At 43.6% G+C, this 19,373-nt stretch overlaps 1 protein-coding gene across 1 annotated transcript in view; it reads left to right on the top strand.

The window, feature by feature from the left end:
- Positions 1–19,373, top strand: part of LOC144718960 (glutamate receptor 4-like) — a 77,481-nt gene that overhangs the window by 43,240 nt on the left and 14,868 nt on the right. Inside the window, exons 11-15 of the mRNA XM_078594603.1 lie at positions 5,360–5,566; positions 6,723–7,114; positions 8,762–8,960; positions 9,213–9,460; positions 18,912–19,026. Coding sequence (XP_078450729.1) covers positions 5,360–5,566; positions 6,723–7,114; positions 8,762–8,960; positions 9,213–9,460; positions 18,912–19,026 — 1,161 coding nt within the window. The remainder of the gene's footprint in view (positions 1–5,359; positions 5,567–6,722; positions 7,115–8,761; positions 8,961–9,212; positions 9,461–18,911; positions 19,027–19,373) is intronic.

The following is a 19,373-nucleotide window of genomic DNA, read 5'->3' as shown; positions in this document are numbered from 1 at the left end:
TAGGACAACATTAATTAAAAATAGCATGCATTTATCATTTTATTTTGGTAAAACGATTTTAAAATATACAGCAATCCCTTGCCAACCACGGGGGTTAGGTTCATGGAAAAGTCCGTGGTAGGCAGAACCGCGGTTGGTAAAGTACAGGGCCTATGTGAAATAGGGAGTTATAGGAACCACGTCCATGGTCAGACTCGTCATAGGATAACTAAGTTCCTTGTTTCTTCACTAAACACGAATAAAACACAGTACATTACACAATAATATAATAAACCATAAATAAACATTGCATTAACTTTACATACATTGAGGGTAGAAGTCTATTATTATGACTGATGACGACAATGACATGATGGGGGAAGGGCTGGTTGGAAAGAGGAGGACTAATCACAACATCACTTTTTTATGGTTCTAATGGTAGACTCATTAACCCCAAAGACTCGCCCCACAGACACAACACTCTCACCACGTACAAGCCTATCTAATACTCTACTTTGCAAACCCATCACTTTTATTTCACTTTGAGGGACAGCTGATAAGCTACACAGCGCAACTGGTGGCGCGGTGGCACGCAGGAGAATCGCTGCCCTGCAAATTTTGTAAATGCGTTTTGCGGACCCGTGCCTACAACGTGGATACTCAAAATTTCCAGGTCGCTTTTGGCAAATTGGTATGCAGATAATAAACAGTGTGTACATGAATTTTGCGGTTGGCGAGGGATTGCTGTACTTTGCATGGGTTAAAATGTCATTTATAGCTCCACAATGATTGGTGAGTTTTACCGGTGATGGAAAAATCAGGGCGTTGGGGTAAGTTTACTCAAATAGAGACGACTGTTTATTTCACAGTATCTGGTTCGATGATTAGTGATGGTAATGCTGTTGTATAATACGCACTAGACAGACAGTAATTCTGGGCTCTCATCAATGCTGCCATGCATAATCCAAAGATAAAACATGATTCGTTTTTTTTCTAATGAGTATGATTAGTTTTGTATGCATTTTAAAACATATTCCACCATGTAGCATGTGTAATATGCATTGTGCTTTCACTCATCATTTAAAAAATGTTTCGATATTTTAAAATAATTTTGAGCCACCTTGAGCCCAATTTGGCCAAATTATGAGTTATATCCCAAAAATATTTCACGGGTTTGGTCTGAAATTGGTCCATGACCAGCGGCATCAGACCCACATTTTAAAGTTCGTAAAATGCATATTATTTAACATTGTACACTTAAAGTACTATTTTACAGAGGCGGCTGCTCCTAGCTGAAACAAATCAAGCTAGCCCTTCGTACATAAGCGTGATTGCTCAAGATGGCTGTTAAAGTGATAGATTTGAATTCAAGTTGAGGTGTAGGGAATTTCAATCGAGCCCAATTTCTGCCTCATTGCCTTGGTAAAGTTCTACAATGCAAGGGCATTGGGTTATTCGTTGTGCTTTCAGGGTCCCTGACCCTCTTCTCAAGATCGTTAAGGCTTTTCATCATGGTGGGCAGGTCCCACTAAAGCTGTGTGGTTGGGAGATATAGCCAATTCCTGTTTAATTTGGGTGTGTGACATGGATGTCCTCTGGCCACGACATTATTTATCACTACACACATTCACATGTTTGCATTTTTATATAACCTTGCGATGCAAGGTTTGGGTCGGTGGATCAGAAAGTGATGGGGGTCGTGAATCCCCTGGAAGCAAGTAAGAATAACGATGATGACATGGTTGGATTCTTGGCTGTGATGCATTGTCTTCACGGTGCAGTGCAGATGTGAGGTTTCTGGCAGCTTCTATGTGCACCAGCTCGTGAGAGATTGCTCCCTGAGGACATGTTTGTTGGTTTTCTTTAGACGTGTAGGTTACAGCCCATGCAGAGTTTTTAATTTTACTTCAAAAGGAAATTGCAGAGTATCCCTAGTAGAACCTTGGCATTGGAAACCGAGTCTTGAGACTCAGTAAAGCTTTTTCTGGGTACAGATTTTAATTATGGTGGTTATTATTGTAGATGTGGAACAAATCTCTGCAATGGCTTAGAGTTGCTCTTGATGTGACAGATGGATGTGATGTTGAAGTGATGTTTGAGATGTTGATGAATCTGCCCCTCACTTCTCTCTCCCTGTGCGCGCATGTATCTCTATCTCCCTTCTCACCGTATCTCTCTATATATTCTGTCTCTACTTTTCTTTCGTCTCCTTTTCTTGCGTTCAATATTTGCATCCATTGGTAAATTCCTTCGCCCTCTGCTTCTCTGAATGTCCCTCCATCTTGCTATGTCTATCTGGTTCAGCTCTGTACACAATTATATCACTGTATCCTCTAATCTACAAATATCCCTCTCTCTTGCACTGTCTCCCCTGCACTCCCCCTCCCCTTCTCTCCCTCATTCTATCTTCAGCTCTTCCATTATGTCCCTGTCCTTCTGTAAATGTCCCTTACTGACACTCTCTCTTCTGTTCTCTACTTAAATGCGTCTCCCCCTTTCTGCATTCGTTGCTCTCATCCATTCTTATCCTCCCTCTCTTCTGTTTCTCTGTCACTCACTTTCTCTACAATCCTTGCTCATTGATCTCTCTCTCTCTCTAGTCTCTCTTTTATTTTTACTTTTTACGATCAGTGGAAACAAGAAGATGCTCGGTGTATTCGGCGCTTTGCTTCGTTCATCATTTCGTATTTTTTTGTTTTAAATAATAACTTTGCTTTATGTAAACCCCCACCTCTTGCTCACTCTCTCGCTTACTCTCTCGCTCACTCTCACTGTTTCTCTCTCTCTTCAGATATCTTCCTGTGTATTCATGATCTCTCTTGCTTCATTTCTCTATTCAGTCTTGCTCTTCTCTCTCCCGTTCCCTCTCACCCCCTCCCTCTCTCTTGCTCTCGCTCCATCTCTACAATGACTCTCTCTCTCCCTCTCACCTATGTCTCTTCCCCCCTCTGTCCCTTTGCTCATTGTCCCCTGACTGCAGACAGCATCACCGATTGTGCAGCCATCCCACAAGCTTTAGTTACGTTTACCACAGCATCTGCCTTTATTTGAGTTTTTTCATCCACGCCTTGTCGTAAGTACACATTCATTTATATTTTATGTTTATTTACGAGTTTATTGTTGTCATTATTATTGTCATGAATGCATCTGCTTTTTAAGTTGCTCACCCTGGTTTACATTGGGGACTTGTGCGCTGTCTGTTGTTGTTTGGGACCATGGTCATCACATCAATATTTCATGTCGGACTTTAAGAAAGGCAAAACCCCACAGAGCAAATGCCCTTTTGTGTCATTGTGTAAGAAGGGACTTTCCAATGCTACATACCTGGGGTCGTTCACCATCGTGTGCTTCAAGAATCATCACTAACGTGCACGAGTGAAAGATCAATTTAATTGGGCCACCGTCTTCAACTATGATGCCACTGAAGTTTTCAATCCTGACTCATCGAGGCACATTGCACATTCCTTCGGCAGGATGATAGGACAGAGTTGGGATGTTGGGATCGTCACGCTCTGCCAGGATTTATCGCCTCTCGCTCCGCAAAGTGAGCCTTGTTGCAGACTTATTTTTGGGCCTATATATGATTCACCCGGTCACCAATGATTTGAGAAATTGTCACCGGGGTTGCAGATCGATTCCATAATTTTTATCCTTTTGTGTCATTTTGCCGTCTCCTATTGTTTATCCCGATCATCAGCCTCACGTAAACATTTTTTAGATAACTATCATCTAACTTACTAATGGACAAAAAAATTAATTGTTTGATGCATAATGCATTAATCTTTGTTGATGCAGGCCTACTCACGGTAATATTTTGATATTTGTTTCAAACAATAGTATTCTGCATTTCTCTAAAAGTTAACAGAATAGAATGATAATTATGGTGGTCCAAGTTTTTGTTGTTGGTTTAGATGAACCAAACATAAATTCGTTTATTTTAGTAAATCATTTACATTGATCGGGTTTGTCTGTTACTCAATTTATATAAGAATACACTTGTTCGTGCGAGCTTGCGTGTGTATCTCTGTAACGCACTGGCATGGTGTCAGGTGAGATTGGGCTGATAGGTTCCTGACGTCAGAGATCCTGGGGTGTTGGAAGGAGTATTGACGTCACGCCAGAATGGGGTGAGGTTGTGATGAGTGGGGTGATGATCTTACGCTACTCGGTTGAGGTGGAGGTAACGGAGTAATTCAGTCAAGAAACGTGGGAGTGTTGAGGGGAGGAGAGGAAGTGATGACGTCAAGCGACAATGGGGAGATGAGAGGAGTAATGACGTCATGCAAGAGCTGCAGGAAGAAACAGGCTGGGTCTTTGAGAAAATGCAGACATCGTCTGCTTAGAGCAAAGTCCGAGATTCCCAACCAGTAGGGTGCATGATATCTGTCAGGTCAGTGGAGGAGCGAATCACAATTGCTAATTGTTTTATAGCTAATGAATATTAGGAAGTGGAAAGTGGGCATCCCTAACGGGAGCCCCTTTCCAGTAGGAAAGGGGAGGGAGATTAGATCTCTTGTACGAGCAGTTTCCAGAGGGGATTTATATAGGAGCGAGCAAAGATATATAAAAGATTGGGGTAAATTAATGAGAATCATGACACGGAATAGAAAGCTCCATTCTACTGTCAAAGGATTTTTTCGCTGTTAATGGAGAGGGCGAAGCCCGGGTGTTTTGAGTTTTGGGTCCATCTATTTCGGGCAATTGGACGAGTGTTTACCTTTTTATAAACCCCGCTTGGTCGTGGTCGATGATGTCCTGTAGTATGGAGTCTAGTCTGAGGGCCAGGGCTTTGGTGATGTCTCGAAATGAGTTATACTTTAATATGTAAACATTAAGTACAGTTTAATATATTTTAGCAGCTGCATTCAAATATTTAGGAATTGGAGCAGATGATGGGTGAGCTCCCAAATTATAGGCATCCAACATAACTTAAAGAAAACACATTTACACTAAAGCTTATTGGAGACTGGGTTGGAAACGTTAAAACATTTGTTAAAGAAATCAAGGAAATGCTGTTGGGTCAGAAATATAAGTTCGAAAACAAATAAAGTCGTATTTCTAAAGCATCTTCTCTAAACAGTCTGTTTATAAATTACATGTATATTGTTTACATTACATCCAAATGCGTACATAATTATCACACTCGCATTTAAACATGCCAACTCTACGCTTATTCGCGTACACATTCTCAAATGCAAATGACCCCCACATAGCCTTGAACAGCCTGTTGGGGCAAGTGCTATTTGCTTGTACCTAATGAAGACCAGCAGGGCACACGAGGGGGTGGGTGGCTAGCATCACGCTCGGCCGCCTTTTTCTCCCCAGTGCTGATGCTATGTTTACACACCCACCACACAATCACATACACTAATGCACACAGGACGCCCCGTACTTCATGTACCGCAAGAACTACGAGCAGCTGACGGGTAACGATCGCTTCGAGGGATACTGCGCGGACCTGGGAGAGGAGATCGCGCGTCACGTCGGCTTCAACTACCGCTGGAAACTCGTGCCGGATGGCGCCTATGGGTCCCGCGACACGGAAACCAAGATCTGGAATGGCATGGTTGGCGAGCTGGTGTACGGGGTACGCAGATATGTCATCGCTCGACCCCTTCCAGACATGGGGACACACCATTCACAAAAAGAATATTGCTCTTGCCACGACGAGGGAGATCCTCGATCACACGCGATGCTCATTCACAAAGAGAGAATGTGTGAATAAGAGAATGTGTTGTTCATTGTCAATGAACGAAATGTTCGTTTACAATGAGAGAACACTTTATTCATGGATGGCACTCATTCACAAAAGCAGAACGTGTCATTTATAGCGCAAGGATCACTTATGATTATAGCGCCATTTGTTATTTCAAACAATAGTGACACACATTCACGGCACAGGATAATGCACAGCATGCAGAAAACAGTAGATTTAAGTGTGTCCACAGCAGTATGGGTTTGTGATGCATTGTGGGGTTGTTCCCATAAGACTGTCCCCTAAATGTTTTATCTAGGTGTGTATTGTTGAACATGTGTTGTGTGCAATAGATAAATCTAACCTTATGACTTCCCCTTTACGTCATTGATCATTCAACCACTGATTACATTGTCATGTCCACACATTTGGCCATGCCTTCCTGCTCGTTTGCTCACTGTGTCTACCCCACTCTAATTTAATCATTGATCGCCTCCAAACCCATCATGTCACCGAACTCATAAACCACCCCATGCACATCTTCATAAAAACATCCCATTATCGAACCTATATATCACCACTCTGTTACCCGGCCATCTCACGACAATTGCAGCACTCATCTCCTTCACCACTTCTTTAATCCCTCACCTCATGAACCTCACGATCATCTCACTACCCCACTTTCTCATTCCATCACGTAAACATCTATCACGATTCACCTGCTACTCTGTCAACATCACTCCATCATCGTTCACCTGACCACTCTATCTACCAATCACCTTTGTAACCTATCACTAAATCCATTATCCTACCACCTTGCCACACCATCTCACCATCCCATTCATCTCATATTAACCTCAACCCTTCACTTTTACACCTCATTGCCATTTATATCACCACTCTACCCCAACACTCTGCCACTCATCATGCCTATTACCTCATCATCCCACAACCTCACAAACCATCTCATCATCCATCATTATGATCACCTTCACATCTCACCATCCACACCATCAAACCACATCACCGCCGCCACACACTCCGACAGAAGGCAGACATCGCCATTGCCCCGCTGACCATCTCGCTGGTGCGCGAGGAGGTCATCGACTTCTCCAAGCCGTTCATGAGCCTGGGGATCTCCATCATGATCAAGAAGCCGCAGAAGTCTAAGCCTGGGGTGTTTTCGTTCCTCGACCCACTCGCCTACGAGATCTGGATGTGCATCGTGTTCGCCTACATCGGCGTGAGCGTTGTGCTCTTCCTCGTCAGTCGTTTCAGCCCCTACGAGTGGCAGAAGGCAGCCGCGGGGCCCGGGGAGCTCCCACCTCCTCCGCCACTTGGGCCCGAAGGTCCCCCCGAGCCTAACGACTTCAGCATCCTCAACAGCTTGTGGTTCTCCCTGGGGGCCTTCATGCAGCAGGGCTGTGACATTTCGCCCCGGTGAGATGACTGAGTGCATGTGTCTGCGTAGTGGTTAGAAGCAGTGGTGTGATGGTTAGCGCATTGCGCTATTACCCAGTGACCTGAATCCTAATCCTGCTCATGACTACCAGTGACGAATATCGGAAACCGTTCTGGGCCTCTCCTAGGTCGACTTGGCCTGAAATGAGTACCTGGTGCAGTGTTTACATATTGCCACAAGGGAGACAAAGGTGGCAAGGTGTGGTGTTGGCCATTGATGCCTTGTGTGCCATACTGGCCTTTATAAGTTTAAGTTGATTTAATTTGCTCGTTAACAGAACTTGCTTCAACAGCCTTTGTAAAGTCTTTACAGGTGATCTTTGGCTTTGTGTGCAGATGAGTATTTTTAAGTTGGGGGAATTCCTCAGCTGAAATAGCAGCATGGTAACCAAGGCAGGCCTGACCCAGTGACAGTTGCAGAGCCTCAGGTTAGAGAAAGTGGCTGGCTCATGCGTCAGCTGCTGAGGAGGTTTAAGTAACGATCTGGATGGAGCCTGAGCACTGAGGAACGTGTAGGCCAGGAATGACCGCCCCAAGGAACTGTTGAAGAAAGTGCGGTCATTGTGTGCAGGCTGCAGTACATGTGATCACAGGAGAGGTCCCACGGGTTTCGAAGGGGTCAGCCACTAGGTGTCCAGAAGTTCCTAAAACTCTTAGATGTGACAAAAAACGCCCAAAACTTTTTTTTGGCGGAATTCGGAGTATTTGTTGTGTCTATGTTTTCACCCTCTTCAGCAAGGTAATGTAAATACTGATTATCATGATGGAACGTGCACATTGGCACATGTACACCAGTAGGCTTAGTGCCGAGTCATTAGCCAGTAGTTGTGTAGTTTTAACACAGTTATTGTGCAGTCGCTACCCTCTGATCTATGACAAAGTTTGTGCATCCTGACTGTGATTTCAATAATTGACCACCAGGTTCCATTCGCGAATAAGACGCCTCCAGCTTTGAACGTGTTGGCTGCTGCTTGCCCTGTCCGGTGGTCCCCATTTTATATGACGGGAGACGTTGCAGTAACAACTATGAAGAATACCCCCCTCGTCATTTTGGGATTATTCAAACCAAGTCATAATTTATTTTTACGTGAGATTATCAAAAATTTAAATGCATTTTAACAACCCAAATAACAGTAATGTATTACTCTCATAATATATTACTTATAACACGCACAGTATTTCCTCTTTAACATAGCGGACGATTTGGAGGCACGAGTAACCACAGACAAGTGGGAAGGCAGCCACTGCGGTGAGATAGTGCCAATTCCCCAAGCTCTGGAATCCTCAATATTAAGGTGTTTTCGGCCAATCAATGAGTTGTTTCCATGTGGGAGGAAACTTGTGCACCCAGAGTAAAAAAAAAACTCGTGCGTGAGGGGGGGGGGCAAATGCACTATCCTATACAGACAGAACATATTTCCACTGCTGCCTTCTGGCGAGCCAGGGTATAGCACCTCGACGCCCACGGGAAAGTGAGTTTGACAACATTTGTGCAATCCACCAACCCTCACCTCCACAGTGCTGAATTACAGGTGTGTGCCACCACCGCCCGAATGTGTCCATGTTTCTGCATCTAGGTGTTGTAGAGCCACGTGTGTATAGATGTTTGTCCACGTGTGCGTGCAGGTCCCTGTCTGGCCGCATCGTGGGTGGCGTCTGGTGGTTCTTCACACTCATCATCATCTCGTCGTACACGGCCAACCTGGCTGCCTTCCTGACTGTTGAGCGCATGGTGTCGCCCATCGAGAGCGCCGATGACCTGGCCAAGCAGTCGGAGATCTCGTACGGAACCCTCGACTCTGGCTCCACTAAGGAGTTCTTCGGGGTGAGATTGGAGACCAAGAGTCGTGCTAAGATGTCATCTGCTGTGGGACAATTTTTTGACACACAAGGTGAAACGTGCGCTGCTCGCTGTCACAGTTCTGCGTGGAAATATCTTCGTCTCTGTAATGGGACAATGATGGTGCAGTTGGACTCTAATTAGAGATTAAAATAAAACATGCAAACAAATAAAAAAAGAGATCCACCACCTTTCTTCTCATTCCCCTCCCACTCTACCTACGCTCCCTCTCACCAGCGCTCCAAGATTTCTGTGTACGAGACAATGTGGCACTACATGCGCGCTGCGGAGCCGTCCGTTTTTGTGAAGAAGACCGGGGAGGGGGTGGCGCGTGTGCGCAGATCTAAGGGCAAGTACGCGTACCTGCTCGAGTCCACGACCAATGAGTACATCGAGCAGCGCAAGCCGTGCGACACCATGAAGGTTGGCGGCAACCTCGACTCCAAGGGCTATGGAATCGGCACCCCGAAGCGATCGTTCCTCCGGTGAGACCTGCACTCCTGTGTCCTACAATAACCCCCCCCCCAACTCCCATTGGATTGTTTAGCAATTATATTGTTTAAGGGTTTTGGATTTTAACGTAAACAGCAGAGCAGACAAATCATTAACTATGCTTCAGTTAATCTTGCTTTAATTAACAGCACACATGTACTTGCGTTTCTGTGAAACCATTGTCTCCTTCAGCAGCCAGCTCTGTCTCCCTGAATGAACTTGGCCCATTCCTCACCCTCTTCATAATTTAGCAGATCAATCCTTCCCTACACTATGTGTTTGGCCCACCTCCCCCCCACCCTCCCAGTGTCACCATTTGAACCAATTTATTTCCCACAGTCAGTTTAATTTACTTGCACACTTGGTGCAATTAACAAAGAGTCTATATTATCCTCATAGTTCTGTCAGTGAAATAAGGGGATGAATAAACTTCCTTGAAGAACTTCACAGGTGGCAGGGATTCACGTTGTCGTGTCAGAGAATGGCCTCGGAAGGTGACATATCCACACTGCTTAAATACATGGCACTTCAATCGCGTACTGTCACCCAACATTAGATAGAAGTCCACGGCAGGTCAAGAGTGGTTTACTGAATGTCAGTCATCGGATAGTGTGTTCATTTACAATTCCACAATGCTGGCAAAGATGAAGTGTAGCTTAAAAGAAAGTGTATGCAATGGACCTTTGTGCAGTTCTTGATTACAAAAGAAAATATCAGTTTGAAGAAACATCAATCCTGTAGAGTTACCACGATACTATGGGAACCTCATTTGCCAGTAAAAATATGATAATTGTTTTTTTACCCTTCTATCTGGCAACAAAACCGACACCTTTTTACAAGGAGTCATGTTTGCATAGACCCACAATACCTGCAGTCATAATACAAACAAAAGAACATAACTCTGATAATGTGCACTGTCAGGTATTGCGGTCTATGCAAACATGACTCCTTGTAAAAAGGTGCCAGTTTTGTTGCCAGATAGAAGGGTAAAAAACCAATTATCAGTTACCACGATACTAAGATACATCATACAATATGCAATCCACGATAATGATATCCATGTGGCTAACTGCTGTCATGTTGTAATTATCGTAGCTCATGCAATGTTTATTTCATTTTGTACAATTTTTTATTCAATTACAATGATCAAAGTTCAAAGGAGTAATTCAAGCTAAATAAATAGCATTTGACTATTAAATTAGCGTTTCGTAAAAAAAAAGTTGGAGTAATTAATGGTGTATTGATTATATGACTGCATCATTTTCTGATAGCATGTATGTTATAAACATATAAAGTTGCAAATTATTAAAAGGTTTGTGCCAGCTTATGTTCAGTGAACTGAAGTTGAATAACTTTGAGGTAAACAAACACAATACACGGAAAATATAAAACTAAATTACAAAAGAGGCAAAACGGATAACATTGTGGAATGTAATATTGTAACGTATCATTAAACATCGTGGCAATCTCACTCTCCAGTGTTACATACAAGACCGAGTGAAGAGAGCGTAAGTAGTTCTCATGGGAGTATTCTCTAATGCGATGGTGCAATGCTGATTGTAGGAGTTTATCTTGGCCGAGTCACATTGGTATGACTCCAACAGCACGGTTAGGTTAAAATTAAACGTTTGTATATTGCATTTGTTTTAAATACTTGGTTGATCTACTTAAAAAACATTGCCCCCAACTGGAAAATATTCCCCAAGTCACACTTACAAATTATATTTATCCTGGTCTCTTGAGTGCGTGATTCAACAGGTTAAAAAAATTTACTTGGAGAACTTGATCTGTAACCATTTTTTTTAGCATCCGGTTACAGCTCATGGAGCAGCTCCGTCAGGAGAGAATCAGGCCAATCCTCGATCCTGTGATCCTAAAGCAGCAAGCAGGGATTTACAAACGGCCATAACTGCTGTGACCAGGTGTTGACGCTGACAAGCTACGTAAAAGCAGGATTCCAACATAAACAATTAAAACAGCTGCAGAATTCATTGAAATTATCACATATTTTGATACTGTATGGCGGAAAGAAAAGGTATTAAATGATAAATGGTTAAAGCATGAACCCATCTCCTATTCGCTGGCCAAATGAGTCTTTAAAACAAGGAATGGCAATGGACTACAGGCATATCTCTTATAGTGCTCAGGATACATTCTTGGTAAACGAAGTGCTATAAGAAACAGCATTATTATCATCACGATCCATGGGCAAATAGCCCATAGGTGTCCATTGCAAATGTCATCATTTGATTCCACTTTCCGCTGTCTTGTGCCAATATGCTCAAGTAGTGCGCATCTTTCTGGCACCAACCTCTTATGTCGTCAAGTTATTCTCTGTTAGGTCTTCCTCTCTTTCCGGTTCCTTCAATTTTTCCGAACAACACACTTTTCATTTTCCTGTTGTTGCCCATCCTACAGATGTGTCCAAATAGTGCCTGTTTCCTTTTCATCACTTGCTGCATCAGGTGTCCTGTTCTATGTACAACCTTCGATTAGCACGGTTGGCTATGTACAGTAGGAAAGAAGTTCTACAGACATACATTTGACGAAATAATGTTTTCAATTAGTGGATGTTGCTGGTCATGAAATGTATCTGAAACACGTGGACTGACAAACAACATGGAGAACAAGGTGTCTGTTCAAAAAAGTAAGTGGGCTTGGGCAGCACGCATCACTGATCACTGAAAGGGATGATGACTGATGGTCGTACAGGACATGTTAATTATATTACTTACTGGCAGTGACGATTATATTTACGGTCATTTCAACAAAAGTAAGTTTTCGTAGCCAATCATAATTCAAGTGTGGTTTTCAGGGTTGGATTGCACGGTAAGAATGTATTCACGAAAGCTTTCATCATTCACTGCAGGAATTTACCACGAGCTGAATTAGATGCCCATAATAGTGCGTGGTTCAACAGGCCACAGCCCAACCTGGAAAACCACATTTGGATTTGCAATCATGTTAATGTAGCCAATGAAATGTGGTGATGAAGACGATGTGTATGACAATTACCGTGTTCAGTCTGATGATTGATGATGCTCATGATGATGGCCACATCGTTCGGCCATGAGTAATGATGATGGTGATGATGATTATTATTGTCTCCCTGCCGCGCGGTGGCTCAAGGAGTGCCGTGAACCTGGCTGTGCTAAAGCTCAACGAGCAGGGCCTCCTGGACAAACTAAAGAACAAGTGGTGGTTTGATAAGGGCGAGTGCGGGAGCGGGGGCGGGGACTCAAAGGTGCGGCCTCGCCCGGCCATCGCTTCCTCGCCCCGGCCCCACTCTGACAATCGATTAATCGACTGGAGCTGCAAAGGGAGCATCGAATAACTTATGGAAGCCAATTGGTCAGTTAATCCATCATTGGTTGCATAAAATGGCTTTAAGTGCTTTAACATTTCCCTTTCAGGCAATAATCCATCGGTGGTAGTTTAGAGAAATAATTACAAGCAATCAGAGGCGGCAATGGTTACCCCGGCATTTCTTTTTGTAAAAACGTAGTTGCTGGAAAATCTAAACAAAGCTGACTGCAGCTTGCCCCCATCTTGGGCAATTGGGACAGCAGCTTCCAATCAGATCACAAACAAGAGGCTTCAGTTGAGTATATGAGTGGGATCTGGAAGTGAATGTGTGACAGTTTGATGTTATCATGTAGTAATACTGTTATGGACCATGATGGGGCCTTGAGCGATTTCAGCAGATTAATGTCTGCGGATTAATTTATAGTATGTAGACGTATCATTGAGCAAAACGCACTCTTCAACAAAGTCTACGTTGATTGGCTGAGAACTCTTTCACTTCATTCCGTTGCCCACCAAGTTGCTCGTGGTTAATGGATCATTACTGGCGAAGGTTTGCTGACGATTTCCTAGAACATTGCCCTTGTGGATCCACGTAGCCTTTAGTTTCCTCTGAGTCAATGCAAAGGGGAATGTTAACACTTCAGGTTTATTTTTATGAAACTGTATCCTGGTCTGAATGAGGTTGAAGAAGGACTACTCAAATTTTCTTCAGTAATCGCGAACAAGCCACTACGAGGCACACATTTTGTGTTTCCGAGTCATTGGCAGCATGAAAATTGTGAACGGAGAAGATTGGTAACATTCGGACAAGTGCGTCATGAATGGGCTTAACGACTGGCCGATGTCAGAAACGTTAAGGCCGGTTTGCACAACACGACTCGCGTAATTTCTTATCCCCCACCCTCCCTTGTACGGCGTTACAAGCCACACACGGGGACGGCTGTTCCACTTGGAGTTGATCAGCAGCCACCATGGGCGGCTTTAGATGCACAATTGGTGGTTACTCTGACCAGCTCGGTGGCTCGATTTAATCTGGTTGGGTATTAAAGAAACTCGGCTTTTTATTTATTGGACCTGAGTTACTTTGACTCAATAACTTGATTAATTGACCTGAATGTGCTGGGCTCTGCAGTTTCATGAACTCGGCTGACGGTCGATTAATCTCTCTGGGCAAGCCAAGTTGCTCGATGGATCACCCTGAGCGTGAGGGCTCAGCAGTCGATTAATCGCGCGGAGTGCTCGAACGCTCGATTAATCGGCCTGGCAATGTAAATTTGCCGCAATAATCGGCGGTGACACGGACGTCCGCTTAATTGGCATCTCGAATTAATCACTCAGTTGATTTATAGTCCACTACCATCGAATACATTTCAATCAAGGTTTGCATCGAACACAATTTAGTTATATCTTGATACACAAAACAATGTGATAATACTGCAATGATATTTTACAATTTTCTGTTGAGTGATAAAATATTCCCCATTTTGATAAACGGGTTTAGCCCTCGCCATCGCAATATAGAATTTCGAGCACTGACTCGCAGTCACTAACGCTCGTTTGAGACACCAGTAGTGAGTTTAATGTTATACTCGGTTCTGCTAAAACGGCGTTAACATATATAACACTGCTGGATGGCTGCTGTAATCAATGGGTACACCACCACAGTCAATTGGCAGGACACGTGTGATGAGGTAAAGTGTGGATACAGAATCCTCTACAGCAGGGGTGGGGAACGTCCGGCCCGCGGGCCGTATGAGGCCCACGAAATCATTTGGTGTGACCCTGCCAAGGCAACCGCAGGCGGGACTCGAAATTCAATAAATCTAGAAGCAAACCTGGAAAAGCAGTTGCGAGTAGCAGCAACATCATCAATACCGGCTAACATCACCACGCCTCGCCAAAGAGAAGCAGTTTCAGCCATCACATTAGGGGTTAGTTAATTAAATGTTTGACCAAATATAACGGGCTAATCTTTAAGTTGATTATTTTGTATGGCCGGCGAATTATGTTATAAATATCCAAATGGCCCTTGGCAAAAAGGTTCCCCACCCCTACTCTACAACAACGTATGGCAAGCATAGAAGAGGAAACCCAAGTCCCCTCTCGTGGGGCTCCCTGGAAGTCGCCATAGTGGAGGTCCTTCTGCGAGCAGTGGCATGAGCAGGCAGTCGTAGGCCTGAACCCTACCTCTGTTTTTACCTCTCTATTTTGCGTTACAATATCACTTATGTTGGGATAGTGGTGCATTGGTTCACCAACTGTGAATAGGTCCTGAACCCTGCCCCCTTCACCATCCCGCACTGACCGGCATGGTGAAGTATGGGCAAACAGCCCATATGACCAACATGGCATGGGGACGCTTTCATCCAGCAGTGGATTGGCACAGGGCTATACATTATTTGAATTAATCATTTATCACTTATGTTTAAAACAATAATTTGGGGTACTTTGTCTCGGTGCCTGGGTGGCACAGGACACTCTGCCACCTGTGCTTAAATGGCTTCTCAAGTGCAGTAACTTTATTTAGCTGCATGAGTGGTTCTCAACCTTTTTGGTATGCCCCCCTCCCAAAAAAATAGCCCAGCCCCCACTTTCACACTGCCATGGAAGTGGGGGGGGGCACTCACAGGTTCACAACTACTGAACTAAATTCCATCTGTGTGGACAATAACAAATGATTGCCATGTAATGGTGCCCTCGGGGGATTACAAATCCAAAGGCAAGCCATGTGAGAAGGTGCACTACCTAGCATATGAAGGGACCTTAGAAACGCAGTAAAACATCTTGAAGCCGGATAAATTGGGAGGGGGGAGCCTTTCTAGTTATAGGGGAAGTCTGTAATATTGACAAAATACAGTAATTAGGTAATGCTAAATTATCACGTTTATATTACATTTACACGTAAATAACACGAACATTCACTCTCACTTTATAATGTAATAACAAATAAATATTTACAGTTTAATATTTGTAATTTAATATCACATAAAACTCGCTGCTGTATTGATTAAGCCAAGTAACCGTCACCATAAAGCAAAGGTGGAAGGCTGAGATTCACTGAATGTGGAAGCCCGGACAAAGTTTTTCAAACAGGATTGAATTTAATTCACGTATGTGCAATATAAATTAAACTTTTATTTCTTCAATTCTATAAACGTAATTATTCAACAGCTTTTACTTTTATCATATTTTTGAGTGAATAGTGATGTCCAAGGAGAAGACAGTGTACCATCATCACCGCATAATGATGTGGTACATCAATGCAAGCGGAGTGACTGCAGAGTGCTGTGTTCACCACCGCGCGCAGCATAAATAGTGCGCGAACAGAGTACTCCCTTCGAATTTTTAAAACTAATATTTATTTCGATTTAAAGCTTTCGTGACTGCAGGGATTCATCTTCTTGGTTCTTTCGGTAAAGTCACGTAGAAGGGAAGTAATAAAATAATAAAAATAAAACATAATAAAATAAAACAATTCTCACGACGTTTCGGCCACAACGCAAGCAGCCGTCCTCAGGCTGCTAATCCTGCATAATGCACGGGCATAGTATTGATTTGGAACCCCCCCCCGCCCACCTCCTACGCATTTTCCATATGCTGAATTCCTCTTGATATGCAAATTATTTTGTTTAGGCGCTCTTCTTCCCACCTCCCCCCCTCTAACCCAGCTTAAATATACGCTCCAAGCTTGGAGGTGCTTCATTCTTCGCCTGAGGACGGCTGCTTGCGTTGTGGCCGAAACGTCGTGAGAATTGTTTTATTTTATTATGTTTTATTTTTATTATTTTATTACTTCCCTTCTACGTGACTTTACCGAAAGAACCAAGAAGATAATATTTATTTGTACAGCCTTTCTGACTTTACCCCTAAATTCCAATTCAATTGAGTTTGGTTTCAAGAGGCATTTTATGGTAGTGTCTGATGTCAAAACAAGATGGGTCCACCCACCGCTCAATGAAAATTTCGTATATAATTATTCATCTCATGATGTAACCTGATAAAAAAAAGTTAGAATTTATTTGAATAAGAAGACCTACGGTATATATTTTACACATTTACATACCTGTAAACCCATATGGTTTACCCGTATTCTTGCACAAGGAAATTGAGTTTTCAGGTCCATACGGCGTATAGCCGTTTCAATATGGGAAAACATTTTTTGTCTATTTGTTTGTGTTTCTCCCTTGTGATGGGCCATTGTAGGATGAACGTTGAGATGTATAAGGACATGGGGTGACCAATAAGGTCTGAATTGGTCTGTAATAAGGTAGGCACTGATAAGGGGTTGACTGGTATGCATTTATTATCCATATTATTATCATTGCAGTATTAGCATTATGATTACAATGCCAGCCACTCGGTCGTACCTCGAATGCGAACTTGTCACGTGATCCAGCACTGACGAACGGGCGTGATCACGTGACCGTCGATTATTCTTCAGGTTCCGCGGGGGCCACGTGCTCGACTCGTGATGACGTCGTCCCACCACGCCCCTAACTCGCCTATCATTTATCATAAAGAGCGTTCGCCAATGTGGCTCACCTGAGTCTGGTTTGTTCTCGAACTTGCGTAAAGATGCAACCCACACCTGTGTGTCCTGGCCTCGTCCCATATGACATTTACGCTTCATGAATGAGAAAAAATACTTTAAAGTCTGACGTCACCGAAGCTGCGGCACGAGTGATGTCGGTTGCATGATTTCCATTCTGGTACATTACCGTAGTGACGTCACCGAATCAACTTTAAAGTCACTTTAAAGTATTTTTTCCCATTAACGAAGCATCACATTGAGAATACATAGCCAAATCCACATTTACAAAATAGGATTACCAAAAATTAGGCTGATGAATCGTAGATTTTTAAGTGACACGTGCTGGGTATCGTAATAACAGTGAATGTTTTTTTTCCAATTGGTAGGTGGTTATGAATCTCAATGGTCGCCCATCCCTGCCGTAGTGCGGTCTGGGTGGCCATTTCAGAGAGGATTTCGTGGTGGGTCTGTGACGTCATTGACACGTGCGGACCTGATGGGAATGGACATCATTCGTAGTAACACAACATAACTGCTGTTATGTTTGTTATGTTGCCCCGCCCTCCCGTGCGTCCTATTGTGTCTGCCTCTGTCTCTCTTTCTCCTCTCTTCAAACTTCCACTTTTCTCTCTGCCTCCATTATCACATTTTTTTAAAACTCAGTACTCTTCTTTCTCTTATCATGTTTTATTTGTCTGACTACCACTTTGTCTCCCGTGCAAACTCTCTCACCTTGGCTTATCACTCTTTTCTTCTTTGTATATACACTATTTTCCCTCACTTTTCACTGTTTTCATTTTCACTATGCCTATCACCCCTTCTCTTCCTCAATATTTCTGCATGCCTCTCCGTTCATCACTTCAACTCCCGGTTTATTTGATTTTATTTATTCTGTACCCTGTTTCCACATGCTGTCATTTATTTTCCCCTACACACATGTCCCCCTGTTATCTTTTCTCTTGGCCCTATTTTTATTTTCTTTTTAAACCCTTTTCTCCCAATCCCATTAAGTCTTCCTATCTCTGAAACACTCTTATTACCTTTTTGCATTTTCTTCTCTATCTCCCCTCTCATTTCGGCACTAACTTTCCTCCCTCTATTATATCCTCTTTCTCCTCCCTTCGCAATCACTTTCCCCTCACCCATTAATGTCCACTCCGTCTTATGCCTCTCTTCATTTCTCCACTTATTTCTCTGTCTTTTTCCATCTTTTCCACTCTTGTATGTTCGCTCTCCAAAATCTCTCCCTCTTTTCTTTTCCTTTCTTACCCTATATATATTATGTCACTTCTCTATTACTCTCCCTCCATATTCCACTCTTTTTCACTCTCCTACATCTCCCACTCTGATGTCATTCCTCCCAATCTTTTCCTCCATACATTCTATTCTCATCTCACCCTCCCTTTCCTTTACTCTCTCGCCATTCTCTTGTTCCACTTCTCTCCCTCTCTCTTTGTCTGCGTCACGTCCCGTCCTCTTGGTTGTTCTCTCTGTCTCTGCTTTCCTGACACCACCTGCCCACCTAAATCCTGGTGACTGGGGCTCAACAACATCGGGCTCGATCTGCCCTCCTCCCACACTCGTCCTGTGCGCCACTCGACCCCCAGAACCCGGGTAAACCTAGCGGTGCTCAAACTGAGCGAGCTAGGGACGCTAGACAAACTCAAAAACAAGTGGTGGTACGATAAGGGAGAGTGCGGTGCCAAGGACGCCCAGAGCAAGGTGAGTGTTGTGACCCCACGGCACCACTGGGCTTGAGGCGCATCTCAAGGGGTGGCCAGGTGGCTTTGGCGGGGGAGAGCTCTGATAGTGACAGGATCATAGGGGGAAAAGGGGGCATTCTGCCTCCAGAAACGTTGAGGCCATGGTAGAGTGGGTTTTCATGTAACGGTGTGATTAACATTAGAGACTCGTTGCTCCAATCTAGCCAATCAATCTTTTTACTTCTGCAAATCAGAGAACCAGGTCAATATCCCAGCTAATCTGATGCAGATCACTCTTTTTCCATCCAATTAGATACCAGGTCACTCTATCTCATTGAAATAAGTAGGTGATCCAAACCCAGACAG

This window comes from Lampetra planeri, chromosome 5 (genome assembly GCF_965212315.1).
Source record: "Lampetra planeri chromosome 5, kcLamPlan1.2.h2, whole genome shotgun sequence".
In the NCBI taxonomy this organism is placed as follows: domain Eukaryota; kingdom Metazoa; phylum Chordata; class Hyperoartia; order Petromyzontiformes; family Petromyzontidae; genus Lampetra; species Lampetra planeri.
The sequence above is the reverse complement of the archived record's forward strand: the minus strand, read 5'-3'. Positions and strand labels throughout refer to the sequence as shown.